Genomic DNA, 20,343 nt, shown 5'->3' with positions numbered 1-20,343 from the left:
TCTAATTCATGAAGACATTTCTCAAAGGGGCGGAGTTTTTCACTAGTGACGATATTCCTGTGGGTTTGGCTTTGATTACTGTAATATTTAAACTGCAGCGATGACCAACCCTTTCTGATTAAGGTAACTTTTTTTTGCTGTTATTTACAAATGACAGCATATACATTCGGTCGTTACCTGGTCCTCGTGACTCTCTGACATGTAATATATTTTTTCACATCACCAAGCAGAATAAACAACCCCTACACAGTTCAGATTTGACATGAATAGCAACACAGTTACGTTAGCTAGTTAGCTAGCTTGTTAACGGACTACCACCAGAAAATTATCTAGCTTTGTCAAATGTAGGAGTACTGTAAGTAAAATGGATTCGCTGTCCATTATTTACCATTGCACTCCTTGCAGGTGGATACCTTGATATCAATCAGAGTCTCTGACCAGACACCATGGACGAGGATTTTCCATCAGACGCAGTGGGCAGACGTGTGACTTGTGACGGGGAACGGGGCACGGTTAGGTTTTTTGGTACTGTACCCCCAACTACAGGTAAGCTGTTAAGATAACGAATGTGGGATATGAATGGCATTAGTACTTACAGCGGAAATACTGACTGAGATAAGTTCTCAATTTCTAGTGCTGATTTGATATATCTGAGCTTACCATTACTTTTGGGCTAAGGTGTATGGCTTGGTGTGGAGTGGGACAACCCTGACCGAGGCAAACACGATGGTAGCCATGAAGGTGTCCGCTACTTTACATGCAGGTGATGTAACATCTGTCTAGCAATTGCGATTAGTAACAGGTTATTTGTTCTTCTTGAGATTTTAGGTGAACAATGTACTTTTAGCAGCAATTTTATGATTATATTACTCAAATTAGAGTAATCAAGGAGGAAAATAGGGGATGTAATGGGATTTGAATCTGGCCATTGTGTCATGGATGGTTCTCTGACAGACCATGGACAGAAGTAAAGCCACTTTCCAAATCAACACTCTTTTCAAGTACAGCTTTCCTACCAAGGTAAATAGAAATTAGGGAATTGGCTGCTGTGTTTTTACAACTTCTGCTCAAACCCTGAACATAAGGGCAGCCATTTTATATTTGGAATGCGGCACTATTCATTAGACCACTATCTTCATTAACAGCAGCTCTCAGACCAAGGACGTATGAAATGTTTTTGGTTCTAAATGCGTCCCTCCACAGGCAACCAAAGGGTGGCTCCTTTGTACGTCCCAGGAAGGCCAGCTTCGGAGTGGACTACTTGACAGCTGTTAAGAGGCGTTACGAGATTGAGGTCCAACAGGTCTTGGAGGAGGAGTACCAGATCTCCACAAAGAAGGTAGAGATGGTTGGCTTTGAAGATGTCTCAAAGAAACAGAGGTAAGTGGACAGACGGCAAAGCTTCGGAGCTATTAGTTATTGTCTCTGGTGATTTGGAATGTCTTGTTTTGTGTTCTGGGTTCTTAGATGCTGTTGAGGATTAGTTCTGGATTGAAAATGTGTCCATTCAAGTTGACTACGTGAATCTGTCTCTAAGGGATGCATGTGCTCATTTTTATAGTGAACTCGTCATGTACTGTTTTTAAAGTGGCCCAGTTTTAGGAGTAATTTGAAAGGATGTCCCTTTACACCTTGATACTATCAATGTCAGTTCCCACTAATCATAAGAGTTAAAGCATTTAGGGAAAATAAATACACTAGAAGTTAAACTTAGGGCCAAATAAATTGGCATACAGTCGGGAGAACAAGTATTTGATAACCTGCTAAATCGGCAGTGTTTCTTACTTACAAAGCATGTAGAAGTCTGTAATTTTTATCAAAGGTACACTTCAACAGTGAGAGGTGGAATCTAAAACAGAAATCCAGAAAATCACATTGTATGATTTTTAAATAATTAATTTGCATTTTATTGCATGACATAAGTATTTGATCATCTACCAACCAGTAAGAATTCCGGCACTCACAGACCTGTTAGTTTTTCTTTAAGAAGCCCTCCTGTTCTCCACTCATTACCTGTATTAACTGCACCTGTTTGAACACGTTATCTGTATAAAAGACACCTGTGCACACACTCAATCAAACAGATTCCAACCTCTCCACAATGGCCAAGACCAGAGAGTTGTGTAAGGACATCGGGGATCAAATTGTAGACCTGAACAAGGCTGGGATGGACTACAGGACAATAGGCAAGCAGCTTGGTGAGAAGGCAACAACTGTTGGCACAATTATTAGAAAATGGAAGAAGTTCAACATGACGGTCAATCTCCCTCGGTCTGGGGCTCCATGCAAGATCTCACCTCGTGGGGCATCCATGATCATGAGGAAGGTGAGGGATCAGCCCAGAACTACACGGCAAGACCTGGTCAATGACCTGAGGAGAGCTGGGAGAAGGTCATGTGGTCTGATGAGACAAAAATAGAGCTTTTTGGTCTAAACTCCACTCGCCGTGTTTGGAGGAAAAAGAAGGATGAGTATCACCCCAAGAACACCATCCCAACCGTGAAGCATGGAGGTGGAAACATCATTCTTTGGAGATGCTTTTCTGCAAAGGGGACAGGAAGACTGCACCGTATTGAGGGGAGGATGGATGGAGCCATGTATTGCGAGATCTTGGCCAACAACCTCCTTCCCTCAGTAAGAGCATTGAAGATGGGTCGTGGCTGGGTCTTCCAGCATGACAACGACCCGAAACACACAGTCAGAGCAACTAAGGAGTGGCTCCATAAGAACCATTTCAAGGTCCTGGAGTGGCCTAGCCAGTCTCCAGACCTGAACCAAATAAAAAATCTTTGGAGGGAGCTCAAAGTCCGTATTGCCCAGCGACAGCCCCGAAACCTGAAAGATCTGGAGAAGGTCTGTATGGAGGAGTGGGCCAAAATCCTTGCTGCAGTGTGTCCAAACCTGGACAAGAACTTAAGGAAATGTATTATCTCTGTAATTGCAAACAAAGGTTTCTGTACCAAATATTAAGTTCTGCTTTTATGATGTATCAAATACTTATGTCATGCAATATAATGCAAATTAATTCCTTAAAAATCATACAACATGATTTTCTGGATTCAGTCTCTCACAGTTGAAGAGTACCTATGATAAAAATTACAGACTTCTACATGCTTTGTAAGTGGGAAAACCTGCAAAATCGGCAGTGTCAAATATTTGCTCTCCCCACTGTATGCATTTGGTTTGGAACTGTGGAACACCAATGATGTGCGGTTGTACTTGATCCAAAATGCATTGTTGTTGTCTCTTCAGGGTGGAAAAGCTCACGGAGGTTGCCCTGAGGATGTGCGATGTTTCCAGCCCGGGCCCTGCAAACGAAATACGAAAAACAACTCCCCGTATCCTTTCTTTAGTAGCTTTGAAAAGATTATTTAGCGATGATTTAGTCCCTTGTCAGAAAAGCATGGCTATCAATCTCACATTCAGAACTCTGTAAGTATTAATTAAGAATTTTTGTGGTACTGTGAATTTCAGTGCAATAGGTATGCACTACTTTTGACCAGGGTCCATAGAGCATAAGGAGCCTAAGGTATTGAAATGAAATGGTGCACCGCCATTTGGGACACAACCCATGTTTCTTGTTAGTTTGGGGGAGATGTTGATTTGATGTTCATCAAATGGTGCGTTTCTGCTACCATGCCCTTAATGGTCACTTAGACGTGCTGATGCTGGACCTCTGTGCAAATTTGCTCTGCAGCTGGGATGATGTGGCAGCCATTACAGAGCAGATGGAGAATCTCAAAGAACTTTTACTAAGGTAGACCAGACTGAATATTGTGTTTGTGTGTTTTTCTAACCTAACTGTATTTTGGATGTCCTCTGATTTATCCAAAATGTCCTCTAATTGTGGATAAATCAGAGACTTATTACTTGTCCCTAATTGGATTTTTTTGGGCTTGAGCATAAGGTTTAGGGAAAAGTATAATTGGGAGTAGGGTTAGAATTGGGTGAGGCTTTGGCTAGGGGCAAGGTAAAGTTTAGACACAAATGTTAGGTTATTGGTTATTGTGGTTAAGGTTTGGTTTAGGTCAGGACAATTCAAGTCTTACCCTAAGAGTCCTGGGGCCTGCTTGATTTCTGTAAATAATTATCTCATTATACCCACCTGGTGTCTCCGGTCTAAATATGTCCTTGACTAGAGGATTGCAATGAAAAAATGAAGAGGAACTGGCTCTGAGGTCCAGAGTTGAATACTCCAGGTTCAGGATTGGTTAAAGCAGGATTTATTTGAGGACAGTCAACTTAGAGGTCCCTATTTGAATAGCTTAGTATAAGCACAAGCGTGTTCGCCTTTGCCTTGATGGTTCCTCTGTATCACGCCTGAACAGCCTGAGACATCAGCGGAGATTAGTAATGTTGGTAAACAACTGAACTCTTAGGCAACTTGGCAGTATGATGGATGTGCGTTTTGTACCCTTTAGACCTTAATTTTTTTGAATTCTCTAGACTGTAATGTGAAGTGTGGTTTCAAATAAAGTATTTACAGCTTGAGTGTTTTTCCACCACACTTTGTTTAAACTTTTACCCCCCCCCCCCGACTGTTCCTGCCCTCTTCTGTCCCCTCAGCTACAACAGGCTGCGCGTGCCCTCTGATCCATTGGCACGACTTCGTTCCTTCCCCTGCCTCAGGGTGCTCTCCCTCACCAGCTGTGCCCTAACATGGCCTCAGGTGACCACTACCACCCTCAATTATGGTCTCCTTCTCAATTCATCGTTCATCATATAAATCATATGAATGCCTGAAGAATATGTTTTAAAAATCCTCACATTACTTCATAGATTTATTTCATAGCAGTGATAAAAATGTAGGCTTAACTTGAAACTCAATCGTGGAATACGGTTACTCTTGATAGACTGCTTTCAGGGTGAACAACTTTCTCACATCAACTTATAAAATATTGACCTTTTGCTTTTGACAGTATATAAAATGTGTAGTAAACCCTTCTGAAAATATCTATAAAACATGAGAAAGAGATCAAAACATGACATGATGATCGGATTAGATTCAACTTTATTGTCATGGAACAGTACAAGTACAGTACAATGAAATGCAGTTAGCATCTAACCAGAAGTGCAAATAGAGGGCAGTATAAAGTATACAATGGATATAAAAAGTCAACACACCCCTGTTAAAATGCATTTTTTTTGTGATGTAAAAGAATGAGACAAACTTTTTCCACTTATAATGTGTACTATTCAATAGAAAAACAAACTGAAATCTTTGAGGGGGAAAAATGGAAAGTGTGTACACCCTCTTATAACTGGGGATGTGGCAGTGTTCAAAAGTAACCAATCACATTCAAACTCATGTTAAATAGAATTCATTACACACCTGCCATAATTTAAAGTGACTCTGATTAATCACAAATAAAGTTCAGCTGTTCTAGTAGGATTTTCCTGACATTTTCTTAGTTGTATCTCAGAGCAAAAGCCATGGTCCGTAGAGAGCTTCCAAAGCATCAGAGGGATCTCATTGTTGTAAGATATCAGTATGGAGAAGGGTACAAAATAATTTCCAAAGCATTAGATATACCATGGAACACAGTAAAGACAGTCATCATCAAGTGGAGAAAATATGGGACAACAGAGACATTACCAAGAACTGGACGTCTCTTAACAATTGATGAAAAGATGATGAGAACTGGTGAGGGAGGCTTCCAAGAGGCCTACAGCAACATTAAAGGAACTGCAGGAATTTCTGGCAAATACTGGCTGTGTGCTACTTGTGACAACAATCTCCCGTATTCTTCATATGAATGGGCTATGGGGTAGGGTGGCAAGACATAAGCCTTTTCTTACAAAGAAAAACATCCAAGCCTGGCTGAAGTTTGCAAAAACAAACATCAAGTCCACCAAAAGCATGTGGGAAAATGTGTTATGGTCTGATGAAAACAAGGATGAACATTTTGGCCATGATTCCATAAGGTATGAACACTATACCCACAGTGAAGCATGGTGGTGGCAGCATCATGCTTTGGGGCACTTTTTCTTCACCTGGAACCGGGTGGAGGGAATTATGAACAGTTCCAAATACCAGGCAATTTTGGCAGAAAACCTTCAGGTATCCGTTAGAAAGCTGAAGATGAAGTTCACCTTTCAGCACGACAACAACCCAAAGCACACATCTAAATCCACAATCGCATGGTTTCACCAGAAGAAGATTAACATTTTGGAATGGCCCAGCCAGAGCCCAGACCTGAATCCAATTGAACATCTGTGGGTTGATCTGAAGAGGGCTGCACACAGGAGATTGGGCAAATATTGTCACGTCAAGATGTGCCATGCTAATAGACTCCTACCCAAAAAGACTGAGTGTTGTAATAAAATCAATAGGTGCTTCAACAATGTATTAGTTTAAGGGTGGGCACAGTTTTTTTTCAATTAAATTGTTCACGTTAAAGGTGGAAAAAGTTCTGACCTGATTTATCTTTGTCTCGTTCTTTTACATCACAAAAACCTGGCATTTTTACAGGGGTGTGTAGACTTTATATTCACTGTATGTATATTACAAGTGACATTTGCAAATGTGCAGTTAAGGCAAATGCAGTGCAAATGGCAATACTAAATGTGCAATTAAGGCAAATAGAGGAAGGCAAAATGTTAACAAGTATTAGATATGGTGTATGTTACACGTGGGATAATAGTTGTTCAGATACTAATGGCAATTTCTAAATGGCATTCTAGCTGTGCAAACGAGGCAAATAAAGGAGTAATGTAGTAGGGTAGCGTGAGCAACCGGGATGCAGCACTAAGGTCTTCGAGTTAGTTGTCTATAATAACTGTTATAAAAAATGCAAGCACAATGTCAATTCTAAATGTGCAAAGAGGCAAATTGAAAAGGTGCATGTGCCACTGAAATGCAGGGATAGAAGCGGTGAGGTTCCTGAGGTAGACACGTACCTGCAACAACTGAAGAACTTCCATTATTAGATTTCCAAGGCAGTGTCGGAGTAGTACCAGGGAGTAGTGCAACAAGGATCTGAGAGGCAGGGCGGTGTGGTAACTGATGGGTCACGGAGTTCAGCAGGGTTACCGTGGAAAATATTGTCTAAATTGTATTTCATTTCTGCCACACTTATTGCAAACCATTATCTCAACTTTATTTATTTTTATTGTCTACATAATTAGATTAGTTACACAGACAAGGCAGGGAAATATTTTTCAGTTTCGAACCTGTACAGGATAGGATGCAGCTTAAAGTTATAGCAATGGTAGCTTTGTCTTTTTACTTTTTTTCATCTCCTGTATCTTTTGATAACATAGACATGTGGTATAAGTCCCTCAATCTCTTGTTGACCTTTGACTGTCAGGGTGATTTTTAGAGTTAACTTAGAAATGTTGCTTTGAACTGGAAACCTGCTTCATTTTCAGCTTTGTTTGACAAGTGGTCATGAATTTACCTTGAAAATGAGATAGAGGTTATATTATCTATATATAATAAAACCACAAAATTGGGGAACCCCTATCGATACTGCTGCTGTATACATGCCTGCTATATCCATTTTTGATAAATGTCAGACCCAGGTTTTAAAATGGACCTTTTCTAAGATGTCCTCCAAAGATATTTTGGGTTGCATGGTAAACAGTATGTATTCCAGCTCTGCTCTAACACTCCTGGACATACAGGTATCCAGGGTAATGGGTAATTCTAAATTGTACTCTTGAGGTCAAGTTTTTGTGACGTGCCCTAAGCTTATCTCCAGAGCATGTACTGGTGCGGCATGGGTTTGAATCTGGCCCACAGATGTTTCAGTCTGCTAACTTTCACCACTGTCTCTATTAAAGCATAAATGCCTCCAATTATAAATACAATTTAAAAAGTCTGGTCACTTAAGTCTTCCTTCAAACATGTTAGGTGGATTGCAGTAAATCAATAGTTTCTGTTGATATGAAGACTGTAGTGACAAATACCTTGTGGTATACTGGCAACGTTTTAATGGGATGAGGGGGTGAAAGAAAGTTATTAATGCAGCTGTCACATCTATAAAATATATTGTCGGCCCAAGTGGTCCTGACCCACCTGGCTAATGGAATATGATCATTAGAATTCTTACCAAGATCTGTATTACGTTGGTTGACTTAGATTTCTTTCCTCTCCCTTGGTATTGGTCTTTTAGCTACTTGAGTGCGCCCCCATGTGGCCGCAGTTGGAAGAGCTCTATGCATCTATGAATGACATCACTGAACTGCAGAAGTAAGGTTTTGGGCCATTTACATTTCTATGGTTTTTGGAATTTAAATTTTTTCATTTATTTTAGACCACACATTGTCCACAGCTGGAAGAGGTCTCTCTGGCTGATAATGATAATATATAATACTGATTTGTATTTCAATCTTGGTCACGCAGGCCAAATCATGTTTTGCAGTCCCTGAAAGTTTTGGATCTGTCCAGTAACCCTTTGGTCGATAGAGCTGTACTGAACCTCGCAGACCTTCCACGGTAAGAGCAAGCATAAGCGTGCCAACGCATACATTTCTCCCCCCCAAAGAAAGTAGGTTTGGATTGACAGTAGACATACTTGTAGTATTTCATTGTTCTTAATTGAGTAAACATGAATATACTTCTCATGAATAAAATATGTTAATCTAGTAAAATAATATTGCAAAGCTGTATATGTATTATAATTCATCATGAGTAACATTTATAATGGCTTTTCCTAATTGCTACTTTTGTGTAGTGTGCTACATTTTACCTCTTGCCCCTGGTCCTGGAGGTCTAAAACACTTCTGGTTTCAGTTTACACCTGGTCATTAATTTCACTCTGATACATGTAAGTCTTTCATTTGTGGGACCGAATTACAAACGGAAGTGTTTTGGCCTTCAGGACCAGAGTTATAGTCCTGATTTACATCAGTGCATTTTATGATTTTTAGATTGGAGAACCTAAACATATCTAAGACGGGTTTGTCAACCTTGTGCTTTGATGATGCACTGCCAGGTAAAGTTCAAGCCCAAATGTTTCTAAAACTTTTAAACATGCATGTAGTCTGGACCATTTCAAAACATCCATGTGGAAATATATTTTTAATGACAGGAATTATGTCTTAAACAGTAAGGGAAACAATAGTAAATTTGACCATAATTACTGTAATTTCCCATTTATAAATGGCTTGTACACAGATTTAGCAAAAATGTTCAACGACAGCGGTCAAAACAGTTTGGTACTCATCCAGAGGATAGGGAGCGATTAATTATGTTCAACTTCGGCTGACTTAGCACCTTAAATAGCTCCTTTAGTAGTTTTGTTGGAATTGGGGTCTAGGTGACATTTTGTGGGTTTGGAACTCAATACTTATTTAGTGAACGTGTTGAGTGATACAAGGTAAACAAAATTCAGGTGTCCCCATTGACACCAGGTCAGGGAGGTTCAGGTCATTCTCAGGACAACTGAGATTTTGTAAACTATACCTATTTAAGGAGGAGTCAGTTATTTGTTTTCTTTTGGTGATGATCTTTTCATCAAAGAAGTTCATGTAATCATTATTCCTGAAGTAAAGACCCACTTCACTTTTTGAGCATGGCTTTTTTGTTAACTTTGCAACTGTATCAAAGAGACATTTTTGATTGTTTTTTCTCACCTCAATCAGGTTGGGGAAATAAGCTGATTGAGCAAATGTGTGTGTGCTTTTCAGTATTTGTAGTGTACTGTCTATCCAGGCTAGTCTAAATGCTTCCAACTTGGTGGAGCGCCACTTTCGCTCCAATTTCCTGGAGGCTTGCTTAAGTGCTCTAGTATTGTCTGTGTACCAGGGAGCGAGTTTCTTGTTGCGTATTTCTTTTGTTTTTAGGGGTTATCAAGAATATAACAGTGTTGAGTTTAGATCCTCGATTAGATTGTTTGCAGATTCATTTATACTGTCATCGATGAGCGAGCCTGGAATAATATCAAGAAATCTATTTGTAGCCCGAGAATTTATACTATGGCTTTTAAAAGTCATAGTTTTGGGTGCAAGTGGGTTTCTTGTTTTAACGGTAAATGTAATAAAACAGTGATATTCCAGGATTTTGGGGGGAAATTATTAGATCTACAATATCTATTTCTCGTGACAGGACTACATCTAAGGTATGATTTTGGCAGTGTGTTGGACCTGAGACATGTTGGACAAAAGTAGTACTTTGAAACTACAAAAATGTGCCTATTTTGTAGCAAATTACACTTTTGTTTTGCTGTGTTTTGAATGCCCCTTGATTACTTACTAGAAATTAGGGGCATCCCCTTAATGTATGTACGAGTCATAATTATCCAGGCAAATGCAGTTTATGTATGGGTACGGTTTATACTCGGGTTTATATATACACACAAAGCTATACAATTAATGGTGCAGCTTATAAATGGGGAATTACGGTATTAGTAATAATTACTATTTGTAACAGCACAAAACTTCAATTTTTTTGGAACACATTTGTTCAAGAGGAGTTTTACCCAAAAAGCAAGAGCTCATTTTGTCAGGTCTTCTGAAGGTTGCAAAACTGAAATGTTTCCTGCCCTGAAGATTCTTGCACTCCATAGCAACAACATTTCAGAGGTGAGCATCATCTTGTTTTAAGTGTTGTCTGAGCGTAAGGCTATATTACTGCAATGTATATGTATAAATCGCTAAACACACTGGATGAATACACCTTATGCACAAAATTTAGATACTTGTCTTCTATGAATCAGTTTGAATGAAATTAACACAAATTGACTTACACAATACATTTGCACGACATGATTATAATCTCTAATTAACTTGAACATGTTCTCTTACAATCTCATTCATTCACTGGCATGCAAACACACACACACACAGTGGCGGGTGATAAACGAGCTGGAAAAGTTGCAGAACCTGGTCCAGTTGTCATGTCGGCAGAACCCCCTGCTGAGTCGGGAGAGGAACCCAAACACTGCGACGCAGCAGCTCATCGCCAGGGTGGCCCAGCTGGAGGTCATCGACAGGTGCACGGTGAGGAGGCCTGCGCCCTGTTACGCCTGCAGCCAAACCTGGGCTGTGTTCATCTAGTGGAGTGTTAATAAAACCTGTACCTTACTGCTGACATGCATGTCGTACTGGTGTAACGTATGGCCAGCCACTGTGTGCCCCAAAAGCAAAATAATGGCAGTGATACATTCTGCATTCTGAGTTGTGCGATTTGGTTTTGCTTAGAGATTGTGAAATGTTCCTTCAAAACCAGTCCTCCTTCACAACCTTCTCAACCTATGGACATTGAAGTTTAGTGAACGCACTTGCTTCAATGCTGTAACTTCTTTCTGTGTTACTGTGGATTACCTCTAGGTCTTGCCCGAGGACCGAAAAGGTGCAGAGCTGGACTACCGGAAGATGTTTGGGCTAGAGTGGCTGGCGTCCGGGGGGCACCAAGACCCCCTGCAGAACCGCCCCAGTGCCGAATTCACCGCACAGCACCCCCGTTATCAGAGACTAGTACAGAGTGAGTTAGGAGTGGCTACATTTCTTCCGAAGTTAACAGAGATTCGATCCATTTATATTTCAGTGGAGGGGTGGTGGAGCAGTCAAATAACAGATGCTCTTGCCCAGAGCCACTTACAGTTAGGAAGTAAACATCTGCTGCACCACCCCTGCTCCAGACTAAGGCGGTGCAGTTCATTCTGTATGGTATATACACCCTGCTCCAGACTAAGGCGGTGAAGTTCATTCTGTATGGTATATACACCCTGCTCCAGACTAAGGCGGTGCAGTTCATTCTGTATGGTATATACACCCTGCTCCAGACTAAGGCGGTGCAGTTCATTCTGTATGGTATATACACCCTGCTGCAGACTAAGGCGGTGCAGTTCATTCTGTATGGTATATACACCCTGCTCCAGACTAAGGCGGTGCAGTTCATTCTGTATGGTATATACACCCTGCTCCAGACTAAGGCGGTGCAGTTCATTCTGTATGGTATATACACCCTGCTCCAGACTAAGGCGGTGCAGTTCATTCTGTATGGTATATACACCCTGCTCCAGAATAAGGTGGTGCAGTTCATTCTGTATGGTATATACACCCTGCTCCAGACTAAGGCGGTGCAGTTCATTCTGTATGGTATATACACCCTGCTCCAGACTAAGGCGGTGCAGTTCATTCTGTATGGTATATACACCCTGCTCCAGACTAAGGCGGTGCAGTTCATTCTGTATGGTATATACACCCTGCTCCAGACTAAGGCGGTGCAGTTCATTCTGTATGGTATATACACCCTGCTCCAGACTAAGGCGGTGCAGTTCATTCTGTATGGTATATACACCCTGCTGCAGACTAAGGCGGTGCAGTTCATTCTGTATGGTATATACTACGGATGCACTGAAATGGCGGCCAGCAATCTGTAATCTCTTTACATTTTCCTGATATTTCAGACCAACTGTGCTTTCCAGCTGTTCTGCTACGTACATTTTTCTTAGATGCTTGCAAAACCATAGCTGCCACAGCAAGAAAACAACTAATTCCAGTAACTTTTGCTTAGACACATGTATAGCATTTTCTTCATATGTAGATAAACTTTGAGTTACAACACTGTTCTTAAGGTTATTGAGCTCCTGGTCCAATTGTATTAATGTGCAACTTTAGTAGGAAAGACGCAGAGTGCGCAGCAACAACGTGTTCCAGTCCAAGATACTTTTCACCTGAATCTGTAGGTAGCATTTTCTTTTTTTTCTTTTTTTCTTTTTTTTTTTTAAAACCACGCTTGGTGGTTTTTATTGTTAGTTTGAGTTTAAACTACAACTGCTAGCAACAATGTCAAATTACTACAGGACAATGTAAGTGCTGTTTCTGTTACCACGGTAACCTTTCAGACACAGCTGAACATTTCCAATCTGTGATATTTTGACGCATGATTTTTTTGTTGCAATATTCTTTTTTTTTCTCGAGTCAATGCACAGCATACTTGTTCATTTGTGTTTTATGGTATAAAGGAATGTGGTTTGGCTGGCAAAATGAGTGGTGGTTAGATTTTGAATCTACCTGGCACATTTGCTGGGGAACCAAACATTTTAACTTGATGCCCTGAATATTGTCTGTCAGTCTGTGCCAAGAATCGTTTTATTGTGCATTGCTATTATGCACTATAAACATTTCAGATTTGTTTTTTTCCTTCTTCGTCTCGCTTTATCGGTGTGCTCTGATACTATATTGGGCAAAAATATATAAAAAGCTGAAACCATAAAATTACCCCTATCCTGTGAAATAAATCTTACAACCAGATCCCCATGCTTTAACTCTTCCAGTGCGCAGTGGGTCATTATGAGGTTTCTGTATTCATAGACTGGCCTGATTGTACTTTTGTTTTTCTTAGAATACGGTGCTCCAGAAGATGGTGAACTAAAGAAGCAGGAACCATTTGCACTGAAAAATCAGCTTATAAGTAAGTTCCCTTGTGTGTTTCTTTATAGCACCCTTCAACTTGAATTTACATCGCTCTTCAAGACTTTATGGATAAAGCAATATGTAAGAATTGTATTTAAATTGTGTTACATTAGATATAAACTAATGAACAACTATGAAATTTTTTCATAAAAAATCTTTGTTCATCTTAACCAAGGGTGCCAAAAATTGTGAGCGAGGTATTCATTGGTGTTTTGGAATGATTTATTTTGTTTTGTGATGATTTGCTACTAACATGTAATAACCTTGTTTCCTCAGCTGCATGTCCTGTAGTTTGAAAGTTTCACATTTTCTCCCCTCCAGGCATAACATTTGTTTGTCCGGATGAGACAGACCAAAAACCAGTGGTTAAGAAACTCCCAGGTAAAGAATACAACTATTTAGATGGATTACCGATGCAGCCAAATACACTTATCCCCTTGCACTTTACTTAAATTACGGAATATTCCTTAAAAAACTATATTTTGAATTTCCTTCACAAAATTAAGTTGTTGCATTATTAACATTTCAGAGCCAATAAAATGTTTGTGTACTTAAGTTAAACATTTCAATTGAGAAAGTAAAGCTGATGACAGACAATTATAGAAATAGAAATGTCATTAATTCTAGAACAGTCCAGGATATCGTCTTTAACATTCCTTGGTGATTTATTTGAAATATGAATAATAAAAATGACCGTCATTGACATGGTGTCAACTGAAAAGTGAAAGAAAATAGAAAGATGTGTATTTGGCCACATCTGTACTATTAGTTTTATTCTGAGAAAATTATAAATGAAATAATTATGTTCAGTGTATCAGGAGGCTGACCGATCTGAGAAAATGTATCATTGATGCAGTCAAAATATTAGGTGTGACTGAAACTGGCTCAATTATCTTTATTGAGAATGTGACTGCTGTTGGCAGCTGCAGGATCTATTCTAAAATACAGAAACATGTTATTTGTTCAGGTCCAGCGCTTGGGATAAAATAAGTGCAGGTACTGCCAAATTGCACTTTAGACTGTTTATCAGAATGTATGTGTTAATAGAGCTTGTTCCAGTAAGACTTGCTCTTTTGCCTAAAGGTTCCAGAACGCTGTTTGCCTAAAATTAGAAGTACTGGAATGCCGTTCAGGCCCAAGTAAAGCACTGCACAAGTCCAATCAAATGGTTTGGTCCTGTCCATCAGAAGAGTATGAAAAATTTATGTTTGCATAAAGTCAAAATAAGATCTAGACACCATGTCCGCCCTGACACCATGTTAACATTTATTTTGGGGATGTTTTTGAGCAGTATATTTCAAGGTTCTCTACAACAAACAACTGCAGACTTTGGAATTTGCTCATTAGGCAACATGTCGGGAAGTGTAATGTTTTCTTTTGTTGACTGAATTCATCATTGGTCTTGTTTAAATAAATAGCTGCAAATCTGTAAAATGTCCTGAGTGTTTCTGTCATTTAGCACACCCTCAAAACATCTCATATGCTCTCAAAGATACAATTGCTCTGCTGATTTCCCATTAAAGGTCTATGGCTTCTTTCGTAATCAAACATATTGAAACCCCTCGCTTTCTATGGACTTTGAAATGTTTAAATTATTATTATTATTTTTTTTAAATGTGCTGCTGTTAATAATTATGATTACTAAATAAACTTGAGTCTAGACCTGGCAGAAACGGGAAGATGGTTCTGTTAAGAGGAAGAAACAGCAAAGCCTTAAATTCAAACAGCTACGGACTTCAGTGAGACCTATGTATGAACTTAGTGGTCACTTCTCTTTTGATGTGTTTTAGATTCCATGATTGTTCAGAAAGTGAAGGGGCTACTCTACAGGCTGCTGAAGATACGTGGTGCAGAGTTGAAACTCACCTACACAAGTTCAAAGGTAAAGAGGTTTACTGACAACGGTCTTATGGGAAACCTGATAACCGAAAGGTCGCTAGATTTAATACCGGAGTCAGTAAGTTTAAATCTTTCTCTGGCCTTGAAGGCATTGAACCCTAATTGATCCCTATGGGCCCATTGTAACAGTGGAAAGGACTTGCTTAAACTATTTGTTTTTTAGATGGAGGGCAAAGAGATTGAGATTGACAACGACCTGAAACCACTGCAGTTTTACTCCATTGAAGACGGTGACAAGGTCCTTGTCCGGTGGGTGTGATTCACAATGGCCAGCATCGGTAGTTGAGGCAACGTTCGGAAAACTGTATATGGAAAATGTATAAAAGCTAAAGCTGTGATGAAAACACTCCCTATTTAGGCATAAATTCACCAATCAACATTTTGAAGAAACAGGCTTGTTCTTATAGGGCATGAAATGGACGATAACTCTCTACAATAGATGGGAACTTCTGAACTTGTTCAATGAGATTAATTTATTGTTTAAAAGGGAAAACTAGGAGAAGTTTAGGCCCAGAATGACTAGACTTTTCCATCCATGAGGCATAGTGCCTTTTATTGCTTGGCCTTCAGTGAATTAGCAATGGTTGGGGTCAGTTCCAGCTACATTTAAAGTTTAGTCAATTCACAAAGTATACAAATATTCTAATTCTCTTCAATCCTTCCCAATTATGAAACATTTCAAGTTGGAGATCGATATACTTTTTGAATGAAGTGGAATGTCACTGTAATATACCCAAACCCTGGAATTGGTAGCCGATGTGGTATCAGGAGGTGAACTTAAGATGCTCTAGCAAAAATTGCTCACAATATGCATTGTCCCAGCATAGAAGTGATGAAGTCTGATGTAAGACCAGGAGGAATAAGCAGATGTAAGCGTCTTTTTTTCACCTAAAAATAAGGCTAAGAACTGTACTTGTATTTAGTTTGACTTCACCATGATCAGACTGGTTTAATGAAGCTACATTTTTGGCAAGGTCATCTGACTTAGTAATTAAATTATACACTTGAAACAATTTTGTTGGTTTGAAAACACCTTGGAATAGAAAACACTGCAGTATGTTGGCTTTCTGTCTCTGTTCCAGACCGTACATCCCAAGCCTGCTTAAACTACTCCGATCAATATAAATAGGACTGTCTTTTCCTTAAGTTATCTATGTTGAGTTTGGTTGTAGCTTGCCCAATGTTCTGGGTAGCACTATCTTGGCTCATTGTTGAAAATATTTATTTGATCCAAATCTGTTTATTCCATTAGCTTGTACAACAATGTTGTTTTTAATTACATTACTTTGTACTAAATAAAGGTGCATAATTGTTGTCATTATGTTGTCATTTTAATTCATGAGATCCAATTTGAGTACTTCTCAATATACTCAAACTTAATGGTGGCTTTCAAGTTTCTAACAACCTCCTGACACGTTAGTAATGTGATATACTGCAGAGGGAGAGAAGAGCTGCTGGGAAATGTAGACATATTTGATCTTTAAAACATACATGGAAAGTTCTAACATTGCCAATTATTGGTGGGAAAGTGGGGCTTAATCTTGTTTTTGGTTCATGTTCTATCTACAGTAAAGACTATATATGTTATTTTGTTTTTTAAAGATTCTCACAGTTGAAAGCCCTTAAAGCATTTGATTTATCAACTGGTTGCTCAGGTTCACATTTTATTAAATGCACACATCATTGAAGTACAGGTATTGATAAATAATTATTTAGATAAAGGATTTAGATGAAAACCGCAAGTGTCATTAATCAGGTCACAGATAGTTGTTAACTCACCTTATCTGCATGTTCCAATTCTGATAAGAAAGAACAAATATGTTGTGTGAAGGTGGACGTGTTTATTGGCACATTTCCTAATGGGGAGGGGACAGAACAGACTGAATTCTGGTCAGGAAAATTGCAACTACAAAGCTGCAGTGCAGACAACGGAATTGAATTTGGACTTCATTGGACTTTCATGATGTGGGTTGAGTTGCTGTTGCTGGCTGCTTTGTCTCTGTCAACGCTCTCCAATTGTGAAGTACTGTGAGTAAATCATGAATGAATGTTTTTCATGTAGTTAAACATGTTGTCATGCTATATCTATAAATATGTGATCCAATCAATATAATGTGTTTGAGTTCACAAGTGTTTACATGGCATCGGTGGGCCAGAAATCTAGGAAACATATTTTTGCATGTGCATTAGGAGATTTCATAGAAAGGTGTACACTGTGGTACACTGCAGTCTTCAAAGACAAAGGACAGCTGGTGTTGAGCAGGTAGAATTCAGTGAAGCTGTTGGTTGAGAACATGTGAGGTGTCTGTTTCTCAAACTAGAGACTCTGATGTACTTATCCTCTTGTTTAGTTAAATTTGAGCTTTCCACATCTTTATGTCCTTGTTAGAGCCAATTGTCTTTTACCTAAAGTAGCTCCAACTTGCTGAATTAGGGGAAACTCTTCGGCAAGTCAGTCCTAATTTTCGGACTCCTAGGTTGTTGGCGTAAGAGCATTTTACAAAGCGTTTTAGCACTAAAACCAGCTCTTAAATCTGTGGGAATTTACAGGTACTAAGTCACTAAGAACCAAATCACAAACAATCCTAAAATGTCTGCTGCCAGTAATCTGCCTCATAATCAGCCCTGTTATGCTGGTGTCTGAGTGCCCAAGGGCCCAGTCCACCACTGAGGCAATAGGAGATTGAGTCCTGAGCCTCCTAATAAATGTTTTGAATTATAGATTATTAATTATAGATTATAGATGTTAATATAATCTGCAATAACATGTATAGCAAGGTTAATTTATGTACAAATACATTTATGTTCATTCTGTATAGGCTAAGTACATTGACTAATAGAGAATAAAATATTATGGTCTAGTCTAGTGAAAATGATTGGCCTAATGTCCTATTACCTGTGGCATTTGTTTGTTGCTTGAAGTCTGAAAACTCTGCCCTTGTCTGAGACTGCAAAAAATACCTACGCTTTTCACACATATCAGTGGTTCTGGACAGAATTGGAAATTTTTGTTTTGTTTTTAGAAGTTATACAAACTCAAATTGTTCTTAAATAATGTCCTTCCTTTCATGCACAAGTTGGCCAAGAAGCAAAAGCTGTTCTTGCGTCCAGTTTGGTTTTCATTTGCACAATGTAGGATCACACGTCTTAACAGCCATGGTTGTTCTAGTCTGATAATTAAAAAGCTGCTTATATGTATATCTGCTAATTGTTTACAAGCTGCCAGACATAAAGGCTGACAAATAGCTGAACATATCTTGACTAGTCAATATATCATTCTTGGTTTCATGTTTTATCAGTGACTCAGCCTACATTTTTATATGGATATCTTTATTTCAATGGCAACATGACATCCTTCTACAGTATTGTTATGAGGAATTCACTGACAGAGACCCCTCCCCTATCAGCCAAGTCCCTGTGTGACTTGACATCATCTATAGCAATGGGGTCAACCCTGACCTTTTTCTTAACTTAAGATTTCTCCCCATTCCATAATAAAGGTTGGTCACAGCAGTTTTCTGAATAGGTTTTAAGAGGAAACTCTTTACTAAAAACTTTCAATGAAATGGGGAGTGGTGTAAGTTGGCACACAGGTAAGTTGTCACGCTGTTCATACATCCAAAAGAAATCATATAGCTACTTTGTGTGACTACATGTTCTATGGTCAATGTCCTGTTCACATGTGGTCAAGAGCACTCTAATCTGAGGTGAGCACAAGTTTCTTATTTTTCCCCTTCAAAACCAAAAAGTTGTTGAAGGTTGTGCTCATAAGTGTGCTTACCCTGGCCGAAATTGGGAAATTCTGACGTTGATATTGAAAATATGACTGATCAAGCAAAAGAAATGTATTTAAGGATAGTGTTCATCTGAAGACATTTATTATAACAGTTATTTGGCTCCTTTTTAAATAATGATAACAGAAATCACCCAAATGGCCCTGATCAAAAGTTTTCATAGCCTAGAATATTTGGCCTTGTTACAGACACACACGGGTAAAAATGGCAAGTGAAGGTGACTCCCACACCTGTGGCTTTTTAAATTGCAATTAGTGTCTGTGTATAAATAATCAATGAGTTTGTTAGCTCTCATGAGTATGCACTGAGCAGGCTAGAGACTGAGCCATGGGGAGCAGAAAAGAACTGTAAAAAGACCTGCGTAACAAGGTAATGGAACTTTAAAGATGGAAGAGGATATAAAAAGATATCCAAAGCCTTGCAAATGCCAATCAGTACTGTTCAATCACTTAAGAAGTGGAACATTCGGGGATCTCTTGATACCAAGCCAAGGTCAGGTAGACCAAGAAAGATTTCAGCCATTCATGTTTTCTTTACAAATTGTACATATTTGTTCAAGACTGATAAACATATTTGATTTAAGACCATCTATAAGAAATGTGCTAAAGGCCATCTGTTACAGTTTAAATGTAATTTTAATGGTATAAGTCTTGACAGGAAAATTCTCAACATTAATGAAAAACTTATATAACTATATAACTTATATACACTCACCTAAAGGATTATTAGGAACACCATACTAATACTGTGTTTGACCCCCTTTCGCCTTCAGAACTGCCTTAATTCTACGTGGCATTGATTCAACAAGGTGCTGAAAGCATTCTTTAGAAATGTTGGCCCATATTGATAGGATAGCATCTTGCAGTGGATGGAGATTTGTGGGATGCACATCCAGGGCACGAAGCTCCCGTTCCACCACATCCCAAAGATGCTCTATTGGGTTGAGATCTGGTGACTGTGGGAGCCATTTCAGTACAGTGAACTCATTGTCATGTTCAAGAAACCAATTTGAAATGAGAAACCAAATTCTGACTCTACCATCTGAATGTCTCAACTGAAATCGAAACTCATCAGACCAGGCAACATTCTTCCAGTCTTCAACTGTCCAATTTTGGTGAGCTCGTGCAAATTGTAGCCTCTTTTTCCTATTTGTAGTGGAGATGAGTGGTACCCGGTGGAGTCTTCTGCTGTTGTAGCCCATCCGCCTGTGCGTGTTGTGGCTTCACAAATGCTTTGCTGCATACCTCGGTTGTAACAAGTGGTTATTTCAGTCAAAGTTGCTCTT

General features: G+C 39.2%; 1 protein-coding gene and 1 pseudogene across 2 annotated transcripts; both read left to right on the top strand.

Moving 5' to 3' along the window:
* The first annotated feature begins 37 nt into the window (after window positions 1-37).
* On the top strand, window positions 38-16,582 carry tbce (tubulin folding cofactor E). Of its 2 annotated transcripts, none has more exons than XM_010902199.4 (17): window positions 38-123; window positions 406-546; window positions 679-763; window positions 1,204-1,380; window positions 3,253-3,338; window positions 3,658-3,757; window positions 4,567-4,669; window positions 8,118-8,194; window positions 8,348-8,440; window positions 8,875-8,939; window positions 10,463-10,527; window positions 10,792-10,944; window positions 11,275-11,428; window positions 13,295-13,363; window positions 13,687-13,746; window positions 15,156-15,247; window positions 15,428-16,582. In XM_010902199.4, the coding sequence occupies exons 2-17, from the start codon at window positions 447-449 to the stop codon at window positions 15,521-15,523; spliced, it is 1,575 nt and encodes a 524-aa protein (XP_010900501.2). In that variant the 5' UTR covers window positions 38-123; window positions 406-446; the 3' UTR covers window positions 15,524-16,582. The 2 variants fall into 2 exon arrangements, with proteins under 2 accessions (XP_010900501.2, XP_010900502.2); XM_010902200.4 differs by lacking the exon at window positions 38-123 and adding an exon at window positions 125-201.
* A 411-nt stretch (window positions 16,583-16,993) lies between these two features.
* The window catches only part of LOC114839824, a 65,902-nt pseudogene continuing 62,552 nt past the window's right edge, over window positions 16,994-20,343 (top strand).

This window comes from Esox lucius, chromosome 9 (genome assembly GCF_011004845.1).
Source record: "Esox lucius isolate fEsoLuc1 chromosome 9, fEsoLuc1.pri, whole genome shotgun sequence".
NCBI lineage: Eukaryota > Metazoa > Chordata > Actinopteri > Esociformes > Esocidae > Esox > Esox lucius.
This window is presented reverse-complemented; position numbering and strand designations above follow the sequence as displayed.